The sequence below is a fragment of the Mustela erminea genome, chromosome 18, assembly GCF_009829155.1.
Source record: "Mustela erminea isolate mMusErm1 chromosome 18, mMusErm1.Pri, whole genome shotgun sequence".
NCBI lineage: Eukaryota > Metazoa > Chordata > Mammalia > Carnivora > Mustelidae > Mustela > Mustela erminea.
The window spans coordinates 19,252,643-19,279,837 of record NC_045631.1 but is presented as its reverse complement, the minus strand read 5'-3'; the positions used below and the strand labels follow the sequence as shown (position 1 = coordinate 19,279,837).

General features: G+C 55.5%; 1 protein-coding gene across 20 annotated transcripts in view; it reads right to left on the bottom strand.

Annotated features, from left to right (window-relative positions):
• Window positions 1-27,195, bottom strand: part of MYO18A (myosin XVIIIA) — a 93,895-nt gene that overhangs the window by 42,977 nt on the left and 23,723 nt on the right. For 12 of the 20 annotated variants that reach the window (XM_032322907.1, XM_032322909.1, XM_032322905.1 and 9 more), the window contains exons 3-8: window positions 3,680-3,715; window positions 1,813-1,900; window positions 1,499-1,605; window positions 1,215-1,391; window positions 656-869; window positions 297-439 (exon numbers count right to left, since the gene is read on the bottom strand). In XM_032322907.1, the coding sequence (XP_032178798.1) occupies window positions 297-439; window positions 656-869; window positions 1,215-1,391; window positions 1,499-1,605; window positions 1,813-1,900; window positions 3,680-3,715 (765 nt within the window). Of the gene's footprint in view, window positions 1-296; window positions 440-655; window positions 870-1,214; window positions 1,392-1,498; window positions 1,606-1,812; window positions 1,901-3,679; window positions 3,716-4,999; window positions 5,078-6,932; window positions 7,596-10,207; window positions 10,268-11,925; window positions 12,077-12,674; window positions 12,805-18,212; window positions 18,305-27,195 lie in introns of those variants that run through there. The other 8 variants (XM_032322914.1, XM_032322916.1, XM_032322922.1 and 5 more) reach the window with 4 other exon arrangements.

Sequence of the window (27,195 nt, the reverse complement as noted above, 5' to 3'; positions counted from 1 at the left end):
GAGAAGCCCCTTAGCACAGGGCCAGGACCCAGGAGTAGGGTGAAGCCAACCCCAAGGGTGGGCAGGACCCTGAGGCATGCCCCACTCAGGGCCAGAGGTGGGGGGGGGGGCAGAAAGCTGCGGGGACAGAAGACACTGGGGGCAGAAGGGTGAATGCCCAGAGTGGAGCAAACCCGCCCTGAGAGCCAGGGTCCATTTTCGTGGGGTAAAATCCTTGGAAAACCAGGCGCAGGAGAGAGACTGGTTTCTATGCCCTGAGTCCAGGCCGATCTCTTACCACCCTGAAGGTCCCTCACCTGGATGGAGGCAGAGGCCACCTGGCCGGCTTGGTCGAAGTCCAGGGAGAGGATCTGGGAGAAGCGGGTGGCGTTGCCATTCATGATGGTGGGGCTGTTCCCAAAGGCTTCCAGAAGGCTGTACAGAGCCTGCCACTTCTCCACTGTAGAAGACAGGCCCGGGGCCATCAGGAAAGCCTCCAGAGGCCCAGCCCAGGCCTATTCCCCCAGCACACAGAGGCTCGGTGTTACACTGGCCAGGCTGCCCAGGGACAGAAGGGGTTTGGGGGACACAGAGAAGCCAGGGAGGAAAAAAGATGGCACCTACGAGGCCCTTCCAATCCCAGCCCCTCTCAGGTTTTCCAGGTTTCCTGTCTCACCGGAAAACACCTTGTTCCCACTGGTGCCCGCGATGGTGGCCAGGTACTGCACCAGATGCTGGCAGCTGGTGGTCTTGCCGCTGCCACTGGCGCCCAGGAGGATGACAGACTGGTCCTGGCGGCTCATCAGCATGGCCCTGTACGCGGTCTGGGCCACAGCGTAGACGTGGGGTGCCATGTCCTCTCGCCGACACCCCTTGAACATGTGCATCACCTTGGGTGGGAGGGGGGTGGAGGGAAGGGGTAAGGCTCTTAGCAGGTCCCATTCCCAAGGTCCTCACTGTTAAGGTCTGCCTTTCTGGGCCTTTTACTGCCAGGGGGTTGAGGGGCTCTGAGGCTATGGCCATGTGTGGAAATGCAGATTCTAGCCCAATTCTGGCCTCTGTTGGAGGTTAGGGAGAGGGCCTCATGTCTCCACTCCCGAAATGACTCCTCTTTGCCAGGTCAACTGTGAGAGCGGACAGGAGCCCAGTGGGATGCCAAGGGGAAGGCAAGGAGCCAGGGAAGGTGGGGTAGGTAAGACATGGATGGGTTGGTGAGGCAGCAATGGTAGCCATACCTTCTCGGAGTACACGGCGGGGGCCCCCCGGGGGCTGAGGACGAGCAGGCTGGGGCCAGCGTACGTGTGCAGCAGGCTCGCACCATAGCGCTGGCGCAGTGTGTGGAGGACGCTGGACTCATTGAGGTAGACCAGCGAAGCCAGGTCTTCCAGACGGTCACAGGAGGGAGCATTAGCCTGTGTGACGGGACAGGCAGGCAGGCACTGAAGACGCAGAACCTGCCTGCACCGCCAGTGGACAGGCCCATCCTGCCCAGACCCCTTCCTGTGCCCTCCCCGCAAACCTTCTCCACATCATCCTCATCGACATCCAAGATGGCGCCGTCATGGTCCAGCTTTACGCGCACCTTCCCTTCCGGCAAGCTTAGCTCCTCAGATTTGAGCTGACTGCCTGCAGAGCGGGGACAGACAGTCAGACACAAGCCTGGGGACCTCTGCCACCCTCTCTGGGCCCTCTGTAGTCTTGCCTCCTCCCCGCCCTATCATGGGGCTCTCCTCACTCATCACCCAGGCCTCACCAGACCCAGAAGGCACACCTGGCCCTGAAAACTGAGAGTCCCACCCAGGCGTTCTGTTTCCTGGGCAGCTCCAGACTCACCCAGAGAGAAGCCATCCTTATGGACCAGCCACACCTTCTCTGTCTCATACCAGGCCTCCTCAGCGGCAATCTGCTCTTCTGTCTTCACCTATGGGGGTAGGGGGGATTAAAAAGTCAGTCCTTGTTCTGGAAAACAGAGTCAGGAGAGCAGGAGAGAGCAGACATGTGAAGGGAAGTGCTTCTGGAGGAGCCTCTGGGTAAGGAGAAGAGTTGAGGGGCAGAAACAGAACAGGGGACATTGGAGGTGTCAGAGGAAGAAGGTGGGGAAGTCATGGGATGGGGGTGGTCCTCAGGAGCCCTGAGGACGAGGACACAGAGTCAGGGACCATGCCAGCCTTGAGAGTCTGGAAGGAAGGGGACACTCTGAACTCGAGCCCGGAAGACAACAGACCACAAAAATGCAAACCAGGTGCCACCTTCAGCTACCCTCTTCCCCACTTCCCTGTGGAGCCTGTAGGGTTGGTGTCCTGAACCCGCACACCGCCCTCTGGGCCACCGCCCACTGCTACTGTGACCTCTCATGTCCAGCTTCTGCCTTCAGCCCACCAACAGGCCCTCCTTCACCAAGCTGGGAAAGGGTGCTTGCTTCCTCAAGCCCCGAGGAGAGAAGTGTCTACTATATTACAACACAAGCTGCGGGTCCTGAATCCTAGCCTCGGCCTGGCCTTCCCTCCAGAGGACGCGCCCCTGGAGGCACATGACAGCCTTTCCACTCCTGCCTCATGCCTCCTCAGAAGGACAGGCGAAGGCCATGCAAGGGCATGAAATAGCACGGCCCCATACGTGGGGGAGAAGGCTGGGAAGGACACGGGAAAGGCTTGCGTGCCACCCGGATGGGCAGTGGAGCAGCTGTGAGCCACAGTCAGTCTCTGAGAGGAGACGTGAGACTGAGGCGCAGACACTGCTTTGTGTCACTGAGCTCCTGGGTGAGGAATCGGGAAGGACAAGTCTTTTCTTTGTCACATTTCTTGGAGCTGAAAGAAAAAGAGGTCGGGTTCTACTCCCAGGTTGGGTCCTGGCTTCACGTAACCCCCTCTCCCTTGCTGATGGCCCTTCTGTGTTCCAGAGAGAGCAGCCTAGATTACAAGTGGCCCCTGGCTCTGGGAATCATGGCCAGTGAAACCACCCTTCAAACAGGAGGACCGCTATGGGGCCAGCAACATTTTAAATTGTTAAATGAAGACATTTTTAAAAAAGAAAGGAAAAGCTAATTCTTCATTATTTGAAGAAATGTGACTTTATAAAAAAAATCACAATGTTTTATTCTTTTTCTTTTTATTTTTTTCAAATCACACGATATAGGGGAAAACCTTTGTCTCGAATGGACACGTCTTATGGGTCAGGTGTTTGGAACCCCACAAACTAGGGGGAGGTCAAAGGGTCAGGCGGGGCCTAGAATTAATCCTTTAGAATGAATTCAAAACTACGTTTCCCAGACTGGCCAGCAGGTGGAGCCAGAGCACGCCATATCCTCACTGGGACAGTGGGTAGGAGGTGGGAGGGGCTCAGCCTCTTCACTTTCTCTAGCCAGAAGTGAGCAGAATTGAAGCTCCTAGAAACTAACACTCTTGCCAGGCTCTTGGGCTCCAGTGGTTAAAAACCATGTGCCACAAGGCCAGACTCGAGTGGTGACACTCCATCTAGATGCTCCCAAGGGGCCTGACATAGAACTGCTCCATCTCAAACTTCGGGCATCGCCTCCTCCAAGGATACCCGCCCCCCATACCAGGTGGGAGCCAGAAGGGGAAAGAGGCCTTACACTCCAGCACGAGGCCCGAGCACAGACGCCAGCCCAGGTACGGGCCAGGGGTGGCGGGTGGTCACTGGAGGAAGCGGAGGGCTCCTGAGGGGGGCAGGAGCACCCTACCTGGCTGTGGGCAGGAGAGGCGGCCTCAGGGTCCAGCTGACAGCAGCAAGAAAAGAGGAAAGAGAGAGAAAGAGGGGTGAAGACAAGCAGACCATTGGCATGTCCCCTTCAGCAAGCACTCTGGATCACGTGGGTGGGCTCTCTCTGGCTGCCCAGGATGCAGGGTGGAGGTTGGAAGAGCTCAGGGGCCAGGATGGGAAGCTGGCCTGGGCAGGTGAACTGTGCCCAGTCCAGGGGGCCAGACCCGGAAGGAGAGGCCCAGCCTGGCGAAGACACCTGTTATCATCAGAAGTCCCGGAGAAGACGTTCTGCTAAGTCACTCACTGTGGCCTGGGCAGGAGTATGTCACTCTGCCTCAGGCCACAGTCTCCCCTGGGTGGGATGTCCAGTGTACCCTGAACTAGGCTCTTTTACAAGCTTGTCAGGCCAGGCTACCTCCCCACACCCAGGGCCTGGGCCCCTTGGGTGGCTCTGGCCTTATCTCCAGATCAGCCAGTGCCCTGGAGATAAGTGGTCCCCTGGAGCCAGCAGACCCCAGAACAGGGCTGTCCCTGTCCTCCAAACACACACAAAGGTGCCACACCCAGTACCAAGGCTGTCCTTCCGGGCTGCCACCCCTGCGCAGAACGCCATAGAACAAGTCTCAGAACGAGACCACTAGCAGGCCCAAGTCTGGGACCCCCTTCCTCAATCCCCCATTGTACCCCTGTCCCACTCACAGGCAGGCACACCGTCCCATGGCAAACAGAGGCACCATGCCACCGGGGCCACCTGCCCATGAACCAAGGAACTGTGGGCAGACCCTGGGGCCGGACTTCACCTGTCTCTGTCTGTTTACTTAAAGACCTTTCTGAAGAGGAAGTGAAGTCGGCCAGGCCTTGGGCCTTGCCTATAAGGAATAAGCAAGGAGTTAACAGGCCCCAACTGGGCCTGGAGAGCCAGTGCATTGAAAGAGGGGAGCGTGAGCTCCCTGCCTCACCAGCCACCGGGCCCTGGCACCAAGCCACGGCCTCCAGGGCAAGAGGATGGGGCCAGAGGAAGAGGCTGGATTCTCAGCCAAGAGGGATCCCCTTGGCTGTCCCCTTCCACGGGCACAGGGCTCTGGGTCCCCTCGAGGAACAGGCCTCACCACTCAGACTCTCTAGAGAGCCCTTCCCTTATTTCTTCAGGTGAGAAGACCCCGTGATGGCCCCCAGGCTGCCACGGAGCCATCCTTCCATAGTCAGGCTCCCCCCACCCCCAACACCCACAGTCTGGCTGCCAGCCTCGGCACAGAGGAGCACCAGGACCTGGGGAACCATACACGAGAGGTGCTATTACAGAAGCTGTGAAGATCCTCTCAAGGCGCTGCTGGGCCTCCTCTGCAGGGGTCAGCTGGACCTCAGGGGCAGCTCCGGCCTAGGGGTTAAACCACCGTTAGTCCTGGCCTGGGGTTGGGGGCAGTGGGGCACAGCATGCCAAGCTTGTAGTCTAGGAAGCTGCTGGGGCCCAGTAGGCAAGTGGGGCAGGGTCAGGGGGGCAAGCCAGGCAACAACTTGAGTTTTTAGACTGTCGGATGAGAAAAAAAAGAACAGGTGCCTGGAAAGTCTGGGGTTCTTCCTTCTCACAGTCCTCACAACTTCAGTACCAGGATGGCCCTATTCCCCCATATACCCTCTGGCTCCTTCCCCTGGCCCAGGTGGCAGGTGGGTGAACTCCAGGCCAGGGCCCACCTCGGCCCCTAATTCCACCCTAGTGAGAGGGACAGGGAGCCAGAGGGAGGGCGGCCAGGCCCGGGAACAGGCACATGACACTCTCTGGCTACTTATAAGTTCTACTCAGGGGCTGACAATTTCCCTCATGGCCTGCCCATCAGGCCAAAACACTACTGCCAACTCTGGGTGGCAGGAGGTGACTTCCCTGATTCCAAGGAGGCCAGGAGGGCTGGGAAGGCTGTCGCCTGCTCTTCTCTAAGTTCTGTGAAACCCAGGAAGAATGGAGTAGGGAATAAGGTAGGTTCTAGGAGGAATCCCAGGAGGAAGCAGTCAGGGAGGGCCTCTAGGCTGTGTCCTACCCCCCACGCCCCCCACCCTGCCCTTCCTGCCAGAAGAGCATGAAACAGCCTGGGAGAAACTGTGGTGAAACCTGACTCCTCCCCTGGCAAACCTCATGAGGCCTCAGAAGCTCTACAAAATAGGGAAGTTTGGAGAGAACTGTCCCTGACCAAAGGACCAGCCATGCAGGCATCACCTTCTAAGGTCTTCCCTTCTGCCTCTCAGCCTCCTGTCCCACTGAGAGAGTACTTTGTGGACAAATGGGGCCTCGGATCCAAAGGGGGTTCACTGTGCCCATTTGCCACCCAGGCATAGGGCTCAGGAGTCCTGCTGCCAGAGGGAACTGCAGGCCAGGCTTGAAGAAGGTAGTGATGGCAATGATGGCATTAAAACCACCACTAAGAGCATCGCTATCTATGCCACCATCTGTGGGCACCCACCATGCCAGGGACTGGGCTCAGAGCAGTGTACCATTCCTCATCATCACAGCAACCCTTCCGAGCTGGGGTTATCCCTTGCTTGCAATTCCAAAATCCAAAAGCTCCCTCTCACCCCAACAAAATATTTTTTTCCTTCTTCACTATTTTGGTGGCAAAACCTGTTTGTAGTCTAGCCCCCTGCTGTGTGAACAGTCATAGATTTTCCCTGTGAAAATATTTGTGCGGGTTACATGTTGCTGCTCATTATGTAGGACTTTCTAAAATACAAAAATCACTAACTTCCCAAACACTTCTGGCTCCAGGGGCTTCAGAGAAGGGACTGGAGACCTGTCCCATCCCTCCTTGGCAGAGGAAGGTTGAGTGACGGGACCCTGCTGAGCTCCCGCACAGGGTGAGCGGCTGGGGAGGTGAACACAGGTTGCTGACTCCAGAAATTCTCTTCCTACCCTAGGGCTGACCTGCTAAGACTTTGAACCTCTGCTTGGGATCCAGAGCCCCTAGCCAACACCATGCAGCCTGGGAACAGGCCCTGATCCCACGCAAGAGGGTCGAGGAATAGCGGCATGCTGGTTAGCGGGGCCCATCCCAGAGCAGAGGCTGCCGTGGGCTCTGGCCCGTGGCTGAGGAAAGCCATGCAGGCCCTCCACGGGCACCTGGCCAGGCCCAGCGTCTCAGCCGCGCGGGCGTGTTGATGAGGCGTGGGAAAGCTGGCTGTGAGGGTGCCTGGCCCGCCCACAAGGGTGGTCGGGCGCATGGGAGGTTAGTGACACACTGGGGTACCTCCTGTTGCACGTCAGGGGCCGGTGACTTGGAGGGCGGCAATCCAGGGAGGTTCGACTTCGGGCCGGTGGAGACTGGGACCGCCAGCTCTCCTGGCGGGGCTGGGGAACTCTGCTTCTCTGGGATTTCGGTTTTGGCTGGGGAGCCTGGCTCCTGGCTGGAGGGCTTGTCCACTTTCCCTGGAGACTGCCTGCCACGGGGCTTGTGGTCCTTGCCCTTGCCCCGAGACATCAGGCTCCGTAGGCCCACGGAGAGCTCGTCCTTGGCTGCCTCCTTCTTTGTGTCAGGCTTAGGTGGGGCAGGGGGAGGCGGAGGAGGTGGGGGAGGTGGTGGCTTGGGACCGGGTGCTGCCTTTTCTCCCCTCTTGCCTCGAGCTGGGTGCTCTGGGGATCGGACCCCCCTACTTGAAGGCTCCTTGGCACTCCCAGGCTCCTCGCCAGGCAGCACCTTGCTCACCACCTTCCTCACCGCATTTGCCACTCTCTTCCGGGACAGGCCCTGGGCCTCCTCGCTTGGGCCTTCTGCGGAGGCAGCCCCTGGGCCATTCATGGCGAGTGTGGGTGCAGGGCTCTTGGCTCTCTGGGAGGTCTCTGAGGGTACAGGGCTGGTGGAAGGCTGAGGACTCTTAGATGGGCCACTGCTGTCCTTGGAGCTGCCCTCTGGCTGGTCACACAAATACAGGTAGACATTAGCATCAGCCTTTGCGTCCCTGCCCACCCCGTGCAGAGGAAGGGAGAGGTGCGACCTCAGGCCTTGTCCTGGAATAGACCTTCCGTCCATCCAGAGCTCTAAGAAGCTCTTACCAGGAAGCCCTCAGTCCATCTTCCAGATGGTACAACTGCCCCTATGAGTTTGGCTTCTCTCTCACACAAAGCACAAGCAGGTACTGCTGTCACCTGCTGTCTACCCCCGAGCCTTAGCACAGGGCCATGAGATGCCAGCAGAGTGCCCAGAGGCCCCTGCTCTGTCCCAGACTCACTGGTCTACGTCAGGGCAGCAACCAAGCCCCAGCCCAGGTGAGCCCAAACACAGCAGAGAGAGCACAGAGAGGCCAGACCACCAATTCCCACCATCAATCCTAGGTCTCGTTCTGGGGCTTCCTGCCTCTGGTTCCCGGTCTATCACTGTGCTTTCTGGGCAGTCAGACCCCAAACCTACCCATCCCAGCAAAAATAGCGCTCAGGGGGCAATTCCTGGCCCCAGGATAGGCTAAGCTCCTCCTGCTCCTCTGGTTCGTGGCCATTGTCTACAGCTCACCTGTACTTGCAGGGGCTGCGGAGACCAGTGCGGGCCCGAGAAGCTTCCACCCCAGCCTGCTTTCTGCAGTTTTCCTCCTGCAAACCTCCCCAGGCCTGGAGGCCTCCCAGCTCCCGGAGTACGTGTACAGAATGACAGGACGAAGAGGAGGCAGCTGGGGCCCATGGAGGGTCATACTGAAGTGGCCATAGATCACCCTGCCCTAGAGCTGGGGCCCTGGCTTAGCCAGCCTCCCAGCTTCTGGGCACCCGACAGGCTTACGCTGGCACACACTGCCCGATGCACCCACCCTTCCCCCAACACTGTCAGCAAGCGTCTGCAGTCCCAAGGGAAAGCCAATGGGGAAAGCCAGGCTGGCTAATAGCAGGTCAGGGTTTCCTGCAAAGCCAGCCCCATTGCCTGAGAGAGCAAGGTCAACCCCTGGGGGGCTCCTTGCTGGTCAGGCAGAGCCCTGCCACTCAGGGGCCATGCTTGAGTCCCTGTTCCCCAAAACAACGACCTTGGTTCTAGGGTGCCCCTGGGCGCTAGGCCCTGCAAGTCTGGCTGTCACCTCTGCTGGGACGTGGGAAGACGCTCAGGGCGGGCAGCCCTCTGGCTGCCACAGGGAGAGGCTGTCCCACATCCTGAGCAGAGCTGAGCCAAGTCACCTCAGCCGCTGGTGGCCCTGTTGCAGGGGTGGGGAGAGGAGGGTTGGAAGGTGCCTCTCCCTCAACCTCTTGGACCAGGAGTGCACTGCGGCATGCCAGGGCCCTGTGGAGCTGGCTCCTGGCCCCAGGTGCCGGCTCCTGCCCCCTCCTCCTCCCTCTTCTGGCTTTCCTCCCATCCCCCCCAGCTGAAGATGGCGGTGACAATGGCGGTAACCACTGGCACTCGTGCAGGGTTTTACCACATGCCGGGAAGTCCTGAGGGCACTTCATGTGTGATTTTTCATAAACGACCTGGATACTCCAAGGCCCCTCCCACACACATATCTCAAACACTTCTCCTTTGAAATCACAAGCTCGCCCTGCAGGGTTAACTACAGATCAGTTGGAAGCCACAAGGTTTGGCTGATCCAACCTCCATCCAAGGAAGCGGGGCAGCTGGGACAGGCACCATCCAGGGTGACGAAGCACGGAGCTGCTTGGTGACCTGGCTCTGGCCCAGAACCCCCCGCACTCCCACCCCCTGAGCCAGCTGCAGTGTTCTCCTAATTCCATATCTTCAGACCTGGCTATTCTGGAACCATCTCTCCCCTCTCTTGCATGAAATGAGTCCAGGGTCTCTATCTCAAGGCCAAATGACCTGGGGGAGAACCGGGGGGCCCTGGGCAGCTGAAGCCTGCCTCTGGGTCACCTGTGCCAAGCAGCTGATGGGGTCTCGGGAAGAGAGAGAACAGCTGCAGCGAAACCCCTCCCCGGGCTGGTCTTGTGCCGCCCAGAGTGGGACGAAGAGTCCCAACAGCTGAGCTCTCATTTGGTGCTCCCCGATCTCAGAGTTCACACACCTAGGCCTCTCCGGCACCCCCCAAGGGTTCAGGAAGCAAGAACTAAAGGTAAAAATGAAAGAAAAGGGGCGCCTGGGTGGCTCAGTGGGTTAAGCCGCTGCCTTCGGCTTAGGTCATGATCTCAGGGTCCTGGGATCGAGTCCCACATCGGGCTCTCTGCTCAGCGGGGAGCCTGCTTCCTCCTCTCTCTCTCTGCCTACTTGTGATCTCTCTCTCTGTCAAATAAATAAATAAAATCTTAAAAAAAAAAAATGAAAGAAAGGGGGTCGGAGGAGATCTCCAAAGCCCCTCGGGGTTCCCATGTCCTCCATGCACCCCAAGTTGGCATCACACATGCTGCACTTTCTGCCTTGTCAGTGGCATTCCCTCTGGCCACCCCAGACAGGAAGGGACACCCCGCCGGGCATGCCTGCTCCCGGGAGCTGCCTCCCAGGAGCTGCCTCGTGAAGGAGGCCAGGGCAGGCGGGCATACCCACCCGGGGACACGCACACGGGAGGCGGGGCTGGGGGGGAGGCTCAGAGAAGCACTTACAGCCCCTTCCTCCTTGCCAGGAGGGCCAGGCTTCGGCAGAGTTTTGTCCTCCTCTTTAACCTGGGGGAGCAGACAAAGAAGTCACTCGCAGGACAGGGCAGGGAAGCTGAGCATCAAAAGCACAAGAGGCAAACCTCCAAGGGGCCACCCCTCCCTAGGAGGCAGAGGTCCCGTGTGTTCAGGAGTACTGGGGTGAAGGACACGAGTGACAGAGAGCCTGTGCCGGAGTCCAAACTGTCCGGTGACAACTTCAAGAGGGAGTAGTCTCCACGGTTGCGGGGGGCGGGGGAACCCTGGCCTCAGTCCCCAGTCACGTGTCCCACTTGGGCTGTTTAAAGAGAGTGCTGTCATGGCCTTGGTTACGGGGCGGACGGAAAGATCCAGATAACTCAACTCATACTAAATGACAAGAGTCATTCCTGGCTCAGACGAGGGACGGTCTGAACAAGAGTCCCCTGACCTAGTGACTAAGAAGGAGGGAATGACCCCAGTGTGGGGGCCCTGCTGGGAGGAGACTGCTCCCAGGCTGGCTCCAACTTGCTTTGAGGTCCCTGCGATACCCCCCAGCCCTGAGCCCGAATGCCTTCCCAGCCAGACAGCTCCAGACAGACAGGAGGCAGGACAGGAGGCATAGGCAAAGATTTGGGAGGCCAGACGTTTTGCCAAACCCAGACCCACAAAACTGTCAACTATGCAGCCAAGGGAGGGAACCCCAAAGTTAGGGGCACAGTGTAGAGGAAGGAAAGATGCCCTCCGGCTGCTCTGGTGGGGTGGGGGGGCTGTGCTCAGCCTATGCACTAGCTGGCCTACGTCAGAGGGGAGGAGCCGAGTTGGGAAAATGGCAGCCACCATGCTGTATCTGGAAAAAGAAGAGACATGGTGGGTAATCCGATGGTCCCTTCAGTACTGAGATTGGCTCGGGACAGACCTAGAGGGGCCAGGCCTCAGTCTGAATGAGCCCTCTGCCCCCACTGCACTAGCATCTCTCCCTCCAAAAGCTCAGACAGTCCTAGTGGATTTCGTTTCTCTTCTTTCCCTAGTCACTTGGGACGATGGGAAAAAGGCAGGTCTGGAAGCATGCCTTTCTTTCCTGGAACAGTGGGGATGAGTGGGGGTGGGTATCCTGGCAGGAGTTCTTGATTCCTAATGGAAAAGATCCTTGGAAGCTCGTCCAGAATCACGTTAATGATCCACCTGGTGGCGGCGGGGGGAGGGCCAGGGGAGACTCTCCGTTTGTCACCAGGGTCCTTGGCTACATTTGAGCTCTGATTAGCAGTGCCTAGGGCACTGACCAGCAGGATGGCCACTGAAGTTTTAAAGCCGTGTCTTGTCTATAAAGCTATTTTCAACTGGCCAAAGCTTCAAAGTTAGTTCATACTGTTATGGCCACAGGGAAAATGGCAATTATTCCTTGGAGTGGGGTCTACTGCCTTAGATTGGAGCAGATAAAGGGAAGGGAGGGGCTGGAGAGGGAGAGGGAATGAGGAGGGGTGGCAGAGTCCAGGTCTGCACCTGCTGCCCCCCACCAATGTCCATCACTCACACCCCCCATGCCCCCCCACACCCCCAGGGATCACACCATGCATTAGCTCCTGAGCACACAGGTCAGAGGAACGTCAAGTCTCACAAACCACACAGACGTGCTCATGACTACACGCAGTGCTGTTAGCTCAGGCTCGGGGATGGCCCAGATTCCAAGTCCACTCCGCGTCCCTCACCCGCTCCAATTCAGTCTTTCCTCTGGGGATGTGAGCTGGGGACCCCAAGCGTCCCGCCCAAGTGGAGGAGCGTCGGGGGCAACACTGGCCGCCCCCCGAAATGTCTGGGACACCAGGCAGGGCTCTGAGCTCAGCTCTGGATTTAGCCTCAGGCTGACTCACTAGCCTCCCCCCTGCCTCCCTCCCCCCAACCAAGGGCTCTGTCTGTCATAGGTCATTGCCCAGCTGGGGACTGTGCACCACACAAAGGCATGCCCAGGGCTGCCGCCTGAATCACCCTCTGGAACCCAGGCAGCCAGCTGGCCTGGCTCCGGACTCTTGGCTCCTGTCCTTCTTACCCACCAAGGTCCCCAGACGCGGGGAGACACAGTTCCAGAGGCCTCTGAGCCGAGGCCATTCCCAGCAGCCCCAACACAGCTAACCAAGTTCCCAGGGGTGAGCCAGAGCAGCAGTGGGGAGGGAAGGGTGTGGAGGGGTTAACTTAGATGGGTACCGGTGGGACAAAAGGCAGCTCAGCCTACCAGAGGTGGAGCTCAGAGGAAGAACATGACTCAGCGCGGAAGCCCATCCAGAAAGAAGAGTGAGTTGTTGCGCCCCGCCCTGGTCATTCTCCCCAGCCCCCCGGTACACACACATGCGCTAGGCCGTATCTAGCTCCCAGAGCTCTATTGCCCACAAGCCAGACTCCTGCCTGCACACACCATGCCAAGCACATAGGAAAAGCACAAGGATTCTGAGACCCAACTTTCCTTTTGCTCCCAGAAGGCGAACCTTGATGAAAAGGCCATGGCGCCGAAGAAAGCCTGCACCCAGGGTCAGAGCAGACACAGGGGTAGGCAGGGTCGCTCAGGGAATCCGAGTCTTCCTAAAGGCCACGACCTGCCGGGACAAACACCTTGGGCAACAGGGAACAGGAGGGAGGAAGTGGGGAAGGGGGGACAGATGGCAAAGCCCAGACATCAGAGGAGGAACAGTGAATAAAACACCAGAGGAAAGAGACGGCAAGGTGGGGTACAGACCATGGAAATTCCTGCCCTTGGAAGCTGTGCATCCTTGAATAAGCCAGCTCACCTCTCTGGGCCTGTCCGCAGAATTAGGGAATGGATTAGGGTAGATAATGGCTAAAGTTCTTTCCAGGTCTGCACTCCAGGGGTCTGGTAGAAGAGGCACTCTAGCCCTCCATTGCAAGAACCCGAGGTACATGCCCGTGGAGGTATTAGCAAAACTTCTCCAGGACTCTTCACCTTCTTTGCCTTTTACCTGCCATGCATCACTACCCTCCAGGGGCAGGAGGTCTGGAGAACGGTAAAGCCGCCCCATTGATGGCTGAGAAATTAGAATGGGTGCTCTTGGGAAGCAACAGGCAGAATCTGCCTCCTCCCAGGGAGAGGCTTCGTCCAAAGAATCCGTTCAGTTGAGTGGAGTTTAAGAACAGGTTCATTCTGATTACTGCTTACTGATGAATGACTGGTGAAAAATTAGAGAATTATTTTTAACGTGCTTTATTGACTTGTCTATTTTCCTTTTTTTTCTTATTTATTTATTTATTTATTAATTAAAGATTTTATTTATTAATTTGACAGAGAGAAATCACAAGTAGATGGAGAGGCAGCCAGAGAGAGAGAGAGATAGGGAAGCAGGCTCCCTGCTGAGCCGAGAGCCTGATGCAGGACTCAATCCCAGGACCCTGAGATCATGACCTGAGCCGAAGGCAGCGGCTTAACCCACTGAGCCACCCAGGCGCCCCTGACTTGTCTATTTTCTTATCATACACTCTGTTCATACACGAGACTTTGTTTAATTATTTAGCTCATGTGGTCTTTGATCTCCTGTGCGTGCAGGGAGGAGCCCCTGCGTCCCAGGTGGTGGTGACGCCAGCCCGTTCACACCCGGGTCTGACCCTCTGTCCCAGCTCTTCCTGAGGAATTCTACTCTGAATGCAAATGTGGGGTTCTACCCGGAGGGAATTCTCTCTCTGGCTTTTGTGAGGAATCACCTGGCTCTTTCTCCTCTCTTTGTTATCACTGGCTTTTAAAGTTTCAAAGATTTGCTTAGGACGCAGAATAACCTATCACACATGCCAACACAGAAGAGGGGAGGAACTCAGCCCCAAAGATGGTGGCAATGACTCCACCGCGGTCACCATGGTCACTTCCAGAGCTGGGCACGAATGGCTCTGTGCAGGGAGGGGGCCCGGGGCTCTCCTTCCTGACCTACTCCCTCTAGGGATTTCAGCCGTTTCTGACAACCTCCTTCATGACTGAATATGGAACATCTATAAGGTGATGGGCCCTGTAAAAGTATTTAACACATACTTTGGACTGGAAGTCTTACAATAGCCTCACAACAGAGGATTTATTGGTCTTCTCATCTTACTTATGAGGAAAAAGACTCAGAATGAGATGAGGCCCTAAAGCTATTAAGTGGTAGAGCTGGGATTTGAACCTAAGTCACTCTGACTGCAGAGCTCCCTTAGAGGCCCACCTCTTCTGCAGGGCCAGGCCGTGTCAGAGGGGCTGAGTCAACGTTAGGAGCCAACTCTGGTTAACGTACTGTGTCGCTGTCAGCATTCAGGAGGTCTCCAGAGGTCTGGGTCCAGCTGAGGCTTGGAGTGACAGGGAGACATTTGCTAGTGTTCAATGTGCCTGGGTAAGTTTCTAGACTTGCAAAGGGAGACCCCACCACGATCCTGCCCCTTGGAAGCTCCGACCCCCTCCCCAACCACCCTCGCAGGTACTTCTGGCCTTGTCTCCCTTTTTTAAAAAAAGATTTATTTATTTTAGAGAGATAGAGAGAGTGTTGGGGGAGAGGTAGAGGGAGAGAGAAACAAGCAGACTCTGTGCTGAGTGGGGAGCTTAATGTGGGGCTCGAACTCATGACTCTGAGATTGGGACCTGAGCTGAGAAACCAAGAGTCAGACGCTTAACCAACTGCGCCACTCAGGCGCCTGTCTGGCCTCTTCTCTTGAGGGAAGGGAAGATAGACCAGTGCTCACTGAACCCCTGCAATGAGCCAGGCACAGCGGTGGGCCCTTCACACCGCCTCCCTACTTCATCCTCCCAAAAGCCCACTTTGTAGAGGGTGAGGGCCTCACTGAGGGCCCCAGATCTAGTCAGCAGCCACACTAGGATTCAGGGCGTGAGCTGTCTGTGTGTCCACAGTGTTTCCTGGACTGTGGTTTCCTTGTGGGCAGGACACAATGCTACCCATCATCCTGGGGGCACTTAATAAATACACTTTTGCCGCATGACAGTGTGGCAACAGGGGTTCTTTGGCAAACGTCTCATTCCCATCTGGTCTCTTCCTTCAACTGTAAACTGAGGAGAATAACATTTGCCAATCCTGATTCCCAGGGATGAGGGGAACACAAGGGAGGGACACTCTCTAAACTTAGCAACAATAACTAGTACACTCGATGCCACGGGGTGAGAGGGGAGGGCGGGGACACTCTGAAATTGCTGAGTAGCTCTTTGGGAAGGAACAGGAGCCACAAAATGCATCACCCTTTGGCTCTAGCCATCCCATCTTCAGGAATGTCTAAGCAATGAGCTGATTTAAAGCAAGGCAGAGAAAGAAAAAACCCACAAACCCACAGAGAGACTTTTCAAGGTGCACTCTATGTAGGAGCACAACCTGGAAACCACCCAAATCCTAGCATTAGGGAAGGGATAGGTGAGCTATGGTACTTGGACCCATGCATTGTTATGTCACCATTTAAACTAACAAATGTGTGACCACCGTCACTGTAGGGAAAACACCTAAGATCAATCAAAGAAACTAGGACCGAAATAGCGTGCAAACAGTGATCATCGTCATCTTGTAAATTGTGTAAATTAGACACAACAGAGACATTTGGTATTTATTTTGTTATGTATTTGTTACTTACTGCTTATTTCTATTGTAAAGAGGGCTAAATAGTCCATAAAAAAGAAAAAGCAGAGGAGATAATAGCTGAGAGCATTTGTTCTCCAAGAGGAGACATCCAAGAAATGTGCTCGGGGACCCATCGATGCTCAGCCTGGGAAGGCTTCCAACACTCAGGGGGCTGGACCAGGCTGCATTTTAGCCTCTGCAGGGATGAGCAAGCAGCAGCCGCCCTTACCTTCCCATTCTCTGTGCCCCTCACAAGAGGGAATGGGGGCACAAATGCCCCTAGGAGAAGCTTTCCACCCACCAGGCTCCCCACGAGCATGGAATTCCCAGGCTGGGGAAAAATGCATCGAGGCTCCAGTGTCCCTGCAGATATCCATACACCGGGAGATCCCAAGGGAAGTGGGAAGAGAAAGAGGAGATCCTGCTGTCTGTGACCTAGAACTTGGCCCCTCTTCCCTCTACCAACTCTAGAGCACATTTAGAGGAGAAAGAGACATGGAACCCTCCCTCCCTCTCCTTTCCCGTTCTGAGCAGCAGAGAGTAGCTCCCAGGAGACCCTTTCCCTGCCAGCCCCACCCGAGCACCTTCTTATCTAGGGATGGGAGCGGGGGATAAGGCAGAGGGAAGAAAGAACTGCAGTAATAGCTAAACTTTGCTGAGCCTGTCCTAACTGTCAGGCACCGCGCTGTGTCCTCTGCTCGCATGATCTCATCCAATCCCCACAACAGTCCTCTGAAGGACATACTACTCTGATTCCCACTTTACAAATGAGCAAAAGGGATCAGAAATGACCTGGCCGAGGTCGCAGAGCAGCAAGTGGCGGATCAGAACTCACACCCAGGCCTGTCCTCCAGCAAGAACCTCCTGGGCTCACTGGAAGGGGTGGAAGCAGGCCCTGCCCCCGCCTCCCTCAGTCCACCTGCACTGCCGAAGTTCCATGATGTCATCGGCCAGAATAACAGCTTGGAGAGAAAGAAAGCAAGGGCTTCCAGAGATGACCTGCTCTTCCACCATGACCCGAATAGGCTTTGCACAGAGCTCTGTCTGCAGGGAGTGGCCTGAAGGCCATGCTGCCAGCCAGAGGAGGATGGGGATGAGAGCTTGGCAGGGCTGCCTGGCCCCTTCGGTCCAGCCTCCAGGGAGAGCCCTCCCCCAGCATGGGGCGGAAGAGAAAGCAGCCGAGAGCCCGCCTTCACCGAGAGCCAGGCTGGCCGGGAGGAAGCAGGTGCACTGGAATGGCTTCCTGCTGCCACTGCACTTGCAGACAGGCCCAGGGTTCCTCCTCCAACGGCTGGACCTGCTGGAGGCCTCCCTCCCTCCCCTGAGGACCCTCACTGCCGGTCTGCCAGGCCCTTTGCCATCTGCCTCACCATCACCATGCACGCCCCTTCAATCTTTGACCTAGTGCTGGTGGCCCCGGGGCCCCTGATGGGGTGGGGTGGGGTGGGGAGGGGAGAAGGCCTGACCAGGGAGCACCCAACTTGTGGGGTGAGGCATCTCCCTGGCCCCACCCCCAGCTACACCCCCACACACCTCAGTACTGGTGCCAGTTCTGTGGCTGGGACTGGGCACGGGGAGAGATGAATGCTCATCTTAGGCACGTCTCAGGCTTTCCGTAGACCTCTGCTCTGGGCCAGCCCACACGCTGCCAACTGCTGACATGACCAAAAACCTGACCCTCAGTGGCTGGGAGGGGGTGGCGTGGGGGGAAACGGAACCACGGGGAGACAGCTATGTCTCTCTCCTCACTTGCTTTTTTAAGGAACTTACTCCTCTGGAGTAATCTCAGCGAAAAGGAGATCTACAGACAGGGCATCCCCGAGATGCCATCTGTGCCCCTTCCAAGTGTTGGAGCCGCAGAAATGCAGGAGGCTATGCTGAGTACCCCCCTGACAACCTGAGGGACGACCCCTCTCTACCACCTTTCTCTTGTCTACCAGGAGAATGAAGGGTGGAGGGCCACACTGGCAGGAACACAAAGCAGGAAGAAGACTTCCCAAGGTCCGGAAGGTACTGGGGTCCCAGGCCCCAGAAGAAAATAGCACCCCAAGGAATGTAGACCTCAAGCGCTAATGGTCTGTGGGGAAGGCGTGTCACAGCCCGTGGGCAAGCTGATGCGGTCCCAGGACACCGAGGGTTAGAAAATGGTGCCCCCCCCCCCCCGCCCAAACTCCCAAAGTCATGAGTCAGGGCCAGGAGGGCCTTGCCTCTGAGGTGGTGGGAGGCTGCCTGAGCTTGAAGATTCCCTCCCTACAGAGAAGCTCAGGGAGGGGCCCCAAGTCATTAACCACCCCCCCCAACCTTCTTCAGCCACATCTGGGGAAATAACAGAAAGGCCCCTCCTTTCGGAAATGAGGAACCCGCCTGAGGAGCCTGGGACATTTCCGGGGTGGGGGGGTCAGAGGGACACTCACCCGCATGGCCTGGCCTGGAGCAACCAGGAGCAAGGAGTCTCCTCACGGATGCTGCTCCGCTAGCCGCTCAAAATAGCACTGGCCGCAGCCCCGCCCCTGTTCCCCTCCTTCCCCCCAGGCCCCTCCCCCCCAGTCGAGCTGCCCAACCCTGGCTGCAGCCTGTCCCAGAGAGCGAGTGGCCTCCAGGACTGCCGGGACCAGGTAGGCCAGGATGGAGAGGGTTACACAGTGTGTGTGGAAGGGGAAGAGGAGGCGCTGTGAGTGAGGGCACCGGTAGGGTGGTGGTGGGGGGGCGGTTAGGCGGTGTTGGAGGGTTAGGGGCAAGGGACAGGGAGGGTGGGACTTTCCTCCTGACACACACCCGGGCTCCTGGACAGCTGGGCTGATATGGCCCCTAAAAATAGCAGAGGAATTTGAGACCTGCAGCCCCCGGCCCCACAGGCCAGGATTAAGACAAGCACATGCGCATTCACGCGCACACACACACATACACACACATACACACACAAGCACACCATCATGCATGAACACTCAATCACAGCACAGTACTCTTGAGAACACACAAATCATAAGCTCACCCCAGCCATCTAATTACTGCGGCAGAGGCCAAGAAAGCCACTAACGTCACATCCAATCCAGTACATGGGGCCCGCTGCACGCTGTGCCCCATCGGCAGCCACGCAGCCATCCTGGAAAAGTCCGGCAGGAACAGAGACCCGCACGATCCGTGTGAGGCCCGCTGTGGCTGCTTTACCGGAAATACACTGGGGACATGCACGGAATCAACGGCCTTCTCCCTGCACATCCCCCTCACCCCCCACGGCCGGAGACTGCGCAGGCACAGAGGAGGGTGCGCTGGGTGGGTCTTGGCCCTGCGGAGGAAATCGTGGGTGTCTGGCCAATGAGCAAGGGCTGCCGGTGAAAAGCCAGCGCTCCTTATCAAGGGAAAGCCTGGCCCTGCTCTCTGGGTAGGACCATTGGATGCCCAGACCAGGGCGGGGGGGCCAACCCCATCCCCACCCCCACCCCTGCCCCAGGCTCGCAAGAGGATGAAATGGGAGCTAGGGGCAGATGGGAAGGAGCCAAAAGACAGGCGTTTTGAGGCTGTCTCAGAAGCTGTCAGCTCTGGAGAAAAAAGGAAGCTGGTCTGTCTTTTCCTCTCCAGGAAAAAAAAAAAAAAAGGGGTGGGGTGGGGTGGGGAGGGAGGAAAGGCCTGGAACAGAGCTGTCACCTAACCAGTGTCCAACAAAGGGGGGCTGGATACCCCCAGGCCTGCCACCCCGGCCAGTCTTGTGAGCCCACTGGGTCCTGTAAACAGCACGACTTTCTCTGAGAAAAGGCTGGTATGCACGGCCTAAGAGGACCAAAGCCCAGCAAAGCACCGCCCCCACCCCCCACCATACACTGGACACAGGTGGCCATGAGGACATGGGGCTCCTGCCTCTGCTTTCCAGGGACTGCTGTGTCTCCCCAGGGAGATCTTCCGGGCCTTCCAGGGCATGTGCTGTGCTGGAGATCATCACATCCCCAGGGCTTTCCTGACACAATGGTGCCAACCTTGGCGGCAGACTGAAATCCCCTGGGGACTCAAACATACAGATGCCTGAATCACCTCCTTCCCCCTGGTCTCTGATTTAATTGGTCTGGGAGGGAAGTCTGGGCACTAGGATTTGTAAGAGCTCCCCTCAGATGATTCTTAGAGGTAGGCAAGGCTGACCACCGCTCAATTTGAAGGCAGCATAACACCTGGTGCGAAGTATCCCTTTGCTGGGATGCCTGGATGGCTCAGTGGGTGGAGTGTCTGCCTTTGGCTCAGGTCATGATCCCAGGGTCCTGGGATCGAGTCTCGCATCGGGCTTTCTACTCAGCGGGGAGCCTGCTTCTGCCTCTCTCTCTGCTTGTGCGTGCTGTCTCTCTCTGACAAATTTTTTTTTTTTTTAAAGATTACTTATTTATTTATTTGACAGACAGAGATCACAAGTAGGCAGAGAGCCAGGCAGAGAGAAGGGAGGAAGCAGGCTCCCTGCTGAGCAGAGAGCCTGATTCGGGGCTCCATCCCAGGATCCCGGGACCATGACCCGAGCCAAAGGCAGAGGCCTTAACCCACTGAGCCACTCAGGTGCCCCCCTCTCTCTGACAAATAAATTTTTAAAAAACTTATTTAAAAAAAAAAAAAAAGTGTTCCTTTATTCAATCACTGAGTGCCTGAGTGAATGACGGAGGGAAGAAAGGAAGGACTTAACTGTGTGATCATGGGCATGTGACTTACACGGCCTTCATCTGCAAAATGAGGTTCTGCCTGCCAGTGACTCTTTGGCATGGTCAGTATATGACTGGTAAAATCTCAGTGAGTGAAAGGATTTGGTTCTCAAAGTGTGGTCCCCGGACCGGCAACCCCTCCTCCACTCCAGACTTACTGATGCAGAAACTCTGGATATGGGGCCCAGCTCCTGTGCTTTAGCCAGCCCTCCTGGTGCGTCTGAGAACCACTTGAAGGAATTAGTCATGGTACACCGTGGTCAACAGGGAGACTTCCAGGTCCAGCCAGCCTGGTTCAGTCGTGGCTTGTTCCCATGGTAAGCTACACAGTTGAAGCCTGTGGTGTGATTTCTTCACTTCTACGAGGGGGGCATGATAGTACTACCACCGAGGGTTCCTGCAGGCATTAAATGAATTAGTGCTTGCTCTAGGAACAGTGTCTCACACAGAAGTTTTCAATGAACTTACTGAAAAGGTTTTCCATACTTTTTAACCATTATTATCTATCTGGGATCATTAACGGGGGAGAAAAGAAAAACATCACAGCAAAATTTCCAGGTAACTGAAGACTAGTTCCATGAAGGGACAAAATATTTTCTATTTTGAGTAGTTTTCTAAATTCTGTGACTAATTTATAAATCATAAAAATAGACATTTTTATAATTCTAAGTAAAACACTCTGAACCCCTCTCAAACATCTCAAATTTGGAGCTTCCACTCTCTCTCTCTCTCTTTTTTAAAGGTTTTATTTATTTATTTGACACAGAGAGAGAGAGAGAGAGACACCAAGACAGGGAACACAAGCAGGAGGAGTGGGAGAGGAAGAAGCAGGCTCTCCACTGAGCAGGGAACCCAATACGGGACTTGATCCCAGGACCCTGGGATCATGACCTGAGCTGAAGGCAGACACTTAACGACTGAGCCACCCAGAAGCCCCTGAGCTTCATCTCTTTCTTTTCTTTCTTTTTTTTCTTTTCTTTGAGAGAGAAAGAGTGAGAGAGAGAATGAGAGGGGAGAAGGTCAAGAGAGAAGCAGACTCCCCAAGGAGCTGGAAGCCCAACACAGGGCTCAGTCCTGGGACTCTGGGATCATGACCTGAGCCAAAGGCAGATGCTTAACCAACTGAGCCACCGAGGCGCCCGAGCTTCATCTCTTGAACCCACCTCGTTTCTACCCTGTACTGAGGGGCACGTCACCGCCACTGTGAGGACTCCGGACTTCCCAGTCTGGCTCCTGGGCCACTCCCAAAGGTCACCAGCCCTGTCCTAGGTACTGTAGCCACCTGGGGCCTTGCTCCACACCCCTTCTGGGAAGGCCAGATGCCCTTTGTGTCCATCTATCTGCTTTTGTCCCCTCCCTGGTCAGGCCATCAGCTGTCACTCTGCCTGTCAGCGCAGGTGATCCGGACAGTCTCACTTCCTTCTAATAAGCAGTTTCTGCCAGAGGCTAGGAAACCAGATAACCAAGCCTGATACCACAGAGTCCAGAGCAAAGCCAGCAGATTACCAGAGAGCCACTCTCCTGTGAGCAAAGGGCCTGGGTTTTCACCGGCAGACTTGCTGTCCTCTATTTTGCCTGCTTGAGGGCCTTCTAGGCCCACCTTCCATTCAGCAGTGCTCTGGAAGATGACTTCTGGGTGACCAGGGTGTCACTTTACCCTCAGAGTCTTGTCCTGGATTATTAGTCACCATGTGGATCCATCCCTCTTCTATTCAGACTAGATTCTGTTGGTTCTGTCTCTGAGTTGACTCGCATTACTGATGGAGATCTTCTCAAAGCAGCTTCTTCCCTCAGTGACAAGGGCAGGCCTCTTCATTCAGAGGGGAAACTGAGGCCCTGGTCACTCATTCAGCTTCACACACAGCCACACACACAGTCATCTGCTGCCCAAGGTCGGTGCAGCCTCAGGGCCAGGCCTGAGTCTTCAGGAAGCCCAACCTATGACCCCAGGCAGCCCAGCAGTCACACCAAGCCAGCCCACCTACAGCCCCCTGGACCTGCCTCCTGGCACTTCCCCTTCCCCTTTCTCCCTCCATCTCCCTTTCCCCAGCACACCTTGCTCTCACTTTCTCAGGCTGATCTTCCCAGTCCCTACCCTCATCACCACCAGAGCAAATGCCTCTCTCCCTTGCCCACCGCTTCCTATCTGTGGAGGTCCATCTCCGTTGAGTCTCACCTCCTTTATGAAGCCTTCCTTGGACCCCAAGGCCTGCCGGGCGACACAGTGCAAAGACCACCCACTCGCTGTCAGGCCCACCTGGGTCTGAATCCCAGCTCAGCAACTTTCTTGGTGTCTGACCTGAGGGAAAGTTACTCAGCTCCTTGGAGTTTCCACTGGCTTGCCTTATCATGGTCTACCTACTTTATGGGCTTGTGAGAATTTAAAGAGATAGTACACGTAAAGCACCTTGGCATTAGGCCTGGCAAATTGTAGGTAGTGATTAAATTATCATCAAAAACCACAGCCCTCACTGTCTATACCTAGACATCACCACATACACACAGTGCTTCTTTTTTATCCTCAATATGGTGCTCTGCTAGACGCAACAGAAGAGGCATAGACACGACATGGGATTAGATTCGAAGGTCACTAAGCACATAGTAGGTGCTCAGTAAGTAGCCACTGGATTTGACTAACTCATCTGAAAGGTACTGTGAGATATACTGGGTGGAACACAACAGGGAAAAAAGGGATATCCGGACAGAGTCACAACTTCAACTACTCTGCTCTCCCATGTCGGTGGTGGTATGGGGTGAGGGAGAGGTCCTTAGTTCTGTGACCCTGGGTCCGGCAGGGTGGTGAAGGAGAGTGGGGTTGGGGGTTGGGGGGCTGACTACACGGCTACACGGGAGGCTCTGAGGAGCGAAGGAAGTCATTCCCGTACTCAACTAGCGGTTTGGTGTCACACCTCAAGGTCAACACTGTGGGGAAGCCCAATGCCTGCTACTTTTTCTGTCTCCTCACAACTAAACTATGAGCTTCTTGAGGCAGGGGTGATATGTTCGTTGTTCACGGTTGTGCCCCCTGTACCCACCTAGCACTGGGCCCTGCTCAGAGACAGTGCTCGACACGTGAGTGAGCAAGCAGTTGAAATAAGGTGAAGCAGATGTAGACCCTGACCTCAGCAAACATGCAGACCAGAAGAAGAGACAACAAATGTACCCAAAGAATTAGAATTCGACTTAGAAAATGCTGTGTTCCAAAAGGGGCACTGATAATGTTCTAGGGAGATTCTGAGGCAGATATCTTTTCCTGTTGGGGAATGAGGCAGATAGCTTAGAGGCCGCTTAGGGCTGGGCCATGAAGGATGGAAGGAAGTCTTTCAGGAGGAGACGAGGGAGGAAGGGAATTCCAGGGTAAAGGACTAGAATGACAAAAGGTAAGAAATTGGGAAAGCATGAAACTGGGTGAAGTGTAGGACACAGAGAGGTAAACAATGCGAGACAAAGCTGGAAAGGTCAGTGGGGCCAGATCAAGAAGGCCTGTATGCCACAGTGGACAGGTCTGGTTTCAGCTGCCCATGATCCATCCTTCCATTTCCTGCCTAGAGCACCCCAATTTCAACCTACCCCAGCATGTGACTTGAGTTGGGCCCACAGCGTGTCATGTCTCCAGACTACAGGGATTATTAGTTCATGGAAGGCACATGACCCAATCAGTATCAAGGCCATAGAATGAAACTCTGGGATTATTCTTTCCCCAAAAGACCTGAAACCTGTGCTGTGCCATTTGCCCACCACTTGTTTGAGGACCAAGCCAACATGGAAGATGAACTGAGAGACCTAGAAAAGGCCTGGGTTCTAGATAAGGCTGAGCCTATAACCAGTTCTACCCCTGGAATGTTTCAGATGTTTGAGTCTCTGCAGTTCTTCTTGTTAAACCTGGTCAGCTGGGCTCCATCACTTACAACAGAAAGGGTGGTGCCTGAGGACAAAAGTGAGGTAAGCAGCTTAAAGACAAAGCAGGCACATTCTGAGCACTAGCTGTGGCTCTGGGACAGTGCAACTTTTTTTCCTTACAAAATCCTGGGAGGTGAGTGCTGCAAAAGGGGAATGGTGGTTTGGGAAACTGAGGCTTACAGAGGTTAAATAACTTGCCTGCAACCATATGGATAGTGACTGGCAAGGCCTGCGTTAGGGCTCTAGTTATTCTGACTCCAAGCCCGGCTCCTTCCACTCTGCCTCTTGCCTAGAAAACAGTGGGAGTCATAGCAGGTTTCTGGAGAGTGAAGGGGCATGATTAAACCTGTGCTTTAGGAATGCTGATCTAACAGAAGGATGCTGGGAAGCAAAGGAGGCTGGAAGCTGAAAGACCACTGGAAGTCAACGTTATGGCCAGAGGAAAGATGGGCGGGGGTCTGCCCTATTCTGGTAGTGGGAAGAGAAGGTGATGCAAGACAGAGAATTGGTGGCTGTGGGGGAGGCTGGGAAGCGGACGGGGGTGATAGTTGGGAAGAAGATCTAAAGCCTCCAAGGTTTCAAGCTGTCAAGACTTCAAGAGGACAGCCTGAAGCCACTATCCAAAACAGGAATGTCAGATGTAGGCTGACTTCAGGAGACAGCTTGAAAAAGCACTGAGCCTGGCATTCTACCTAACATCTTAAAAGAATACTGCTCTGACCCTATTTGTCTCTCTAGTTCCTCTTTAAATCAAAATTCCTTTAAAAAGGTCTAGAAACAGTCTCCACATATGAACACTTATCGTATAGTGCTTGTATTATTACTAATTTGCAATGTATAAAATGTCATCAGTACAACTCCTTATTTAGGGACGTTAGGGGGCATGCATTCTTTCGAGGGGGTGGTGAAAAGTGCAAGCCCAGCCTGGGCCCAGACACTCAGGCCCTTGCGGCAGGCAGTAGGCGGTCGTGGCCAGTGGGAGCCCGGGCCGCGCTTCCTGGCCCCGCCCACCAGCCGACAGACGCAGGGGCGGGGCCAGCTCCCGCACACGCGCAGTGCGCTCGGAGCTACAGGACGCACCCGCCCTGCAGCGCCTCCGGAGCCCGGCAGAGGGCGGCCGCCCCCTTCTCGCCAGCCCGGCTGCCTTAGCCGCGGGATTTCACCTCCGTCCAGGCCACGCCCCCAAGAGGCGTCCCCCGGGAGCTCCAGACCAAGGGGGCTGCCGCGGCAAGATGGCCTCTCGCTTTATCCTGGAAGGGTACGGCGAAAAGGGGCCGCGTTGAGCTCGGCGCTGCCTTTGTTTTAATCGCCGGTCCATCCCCCAAACCGCCCCTGCATATAGTGGGCACTCAATTAATGCTTATTGATGGAATAAAAGGGATGAATGAACGACTACGTGAATAAACATAAGACTCCGGGGACGCTTTAGTCCTGTGGGCTGGGAGGAGGTCTGGGAGTAGCAGTCTAGGAAAGTCAGGGAGAGAGGGTCGCCCCAGATCACTGCCTTCACTACCACTGAGGCATAGTGCTCGGCACGCCCCCAGCGCCTGCCTTAGCACACCCAAGGGTTTGCTCACAGGCACAGAGCCCAAGTGGTGACATCTGGGTTCGTCCTCTCTCCTAAGACTAGCAGTCTGTCCCCTCAGAGTGAGATCGTGGCTGCCTGCAGAGACCACTCCAGTAGGCCTGCTGCTCCCCGAGGACGCTCAGCTGCGGGGGATTTCCTCATGGCCCCTGGGGATTTCCAAACTGCCTCTGCTTAGCCAACTCCCACAAGGCCCAAAACCAAGGGTGGCTGGTCTTGACAAAATCCTCCAGACCCCTGCCCAAATCTCACCCAGCCTTGGTTCACTTCTGAGTCTACCAAATGTACCGCATACACAATATTCCCAACCCCAACCCCCTCTGGCAGACATGAGAATAAGCATAATGAACTATTGTTCTCTTTTTCACATAAATGACAACTCTTTTCTATTTCCAGGGAAGAAAAAAAGGAAAGCCAGTTTAAGGGTCAGCCACACAAATTTAAATAAAACCTCAGTAAGGTCTTTGCGGGTATGAGAGCTGGAAATCCAAGGTGCTTATTCTCTGAGTCAGGGAGCTGCTTTAGACAAGCCTCGGGTTCCTCCAAACACTGGGCACTCAGTACATGTTTGAGGATCTGTGTGTTCACCTCTGGAGGCTCTGGTTGGGCCTATTTCTAGAACCCTTTCAAGTGAAAATAAATCGCAAACTCAGCCTCCATAGAAGTAGGAAGGATGAAGCCAAAGCTTCTCCTTTTCCTACGAGCCTACCACCTCCACATTAACAGCCTTGGCCAAAGCCACTGGGGCATGTGAGCACCTGTGTGTTACAAGGCTGGGCAGAAAACATGCTTGGCAAGGTGGGGAAACACTGCCCCAGATGTGGTGGCGCACGGCCAGGGACCTGTCGGCCCTGGGGCATCAGGATTCCAGAGTTGGTGAAGTGTAGAAATTGCCAGAGAGGAGGAGGCTTCCTTCCTGAGAGGAAGGGAAAATGACACCAACCCCAGCCTCACCAGGGGCACTCCAAGAGGACAGAATCCTTCAAGAACATCCCACCATTTTTTTTCTGGGAGCTATCTGGAGTTGCACTGTGCAGCAGGCAATAGCCATGTCGGCTACTTAAGTTTAATTGAAACAATGGGCATACTTCGATTAAATTAAAACAAATTAAAAAAATAAGATTCAGTTCCTCAGTCATGCCAGCCACATGTCAAGTGCTCAGTAGCCACATATGGCTAATGGCTACCAAGTTGGAAAGGAGAGACTATGGAACATTTCCGTCTTGGCAGAACGTCCTA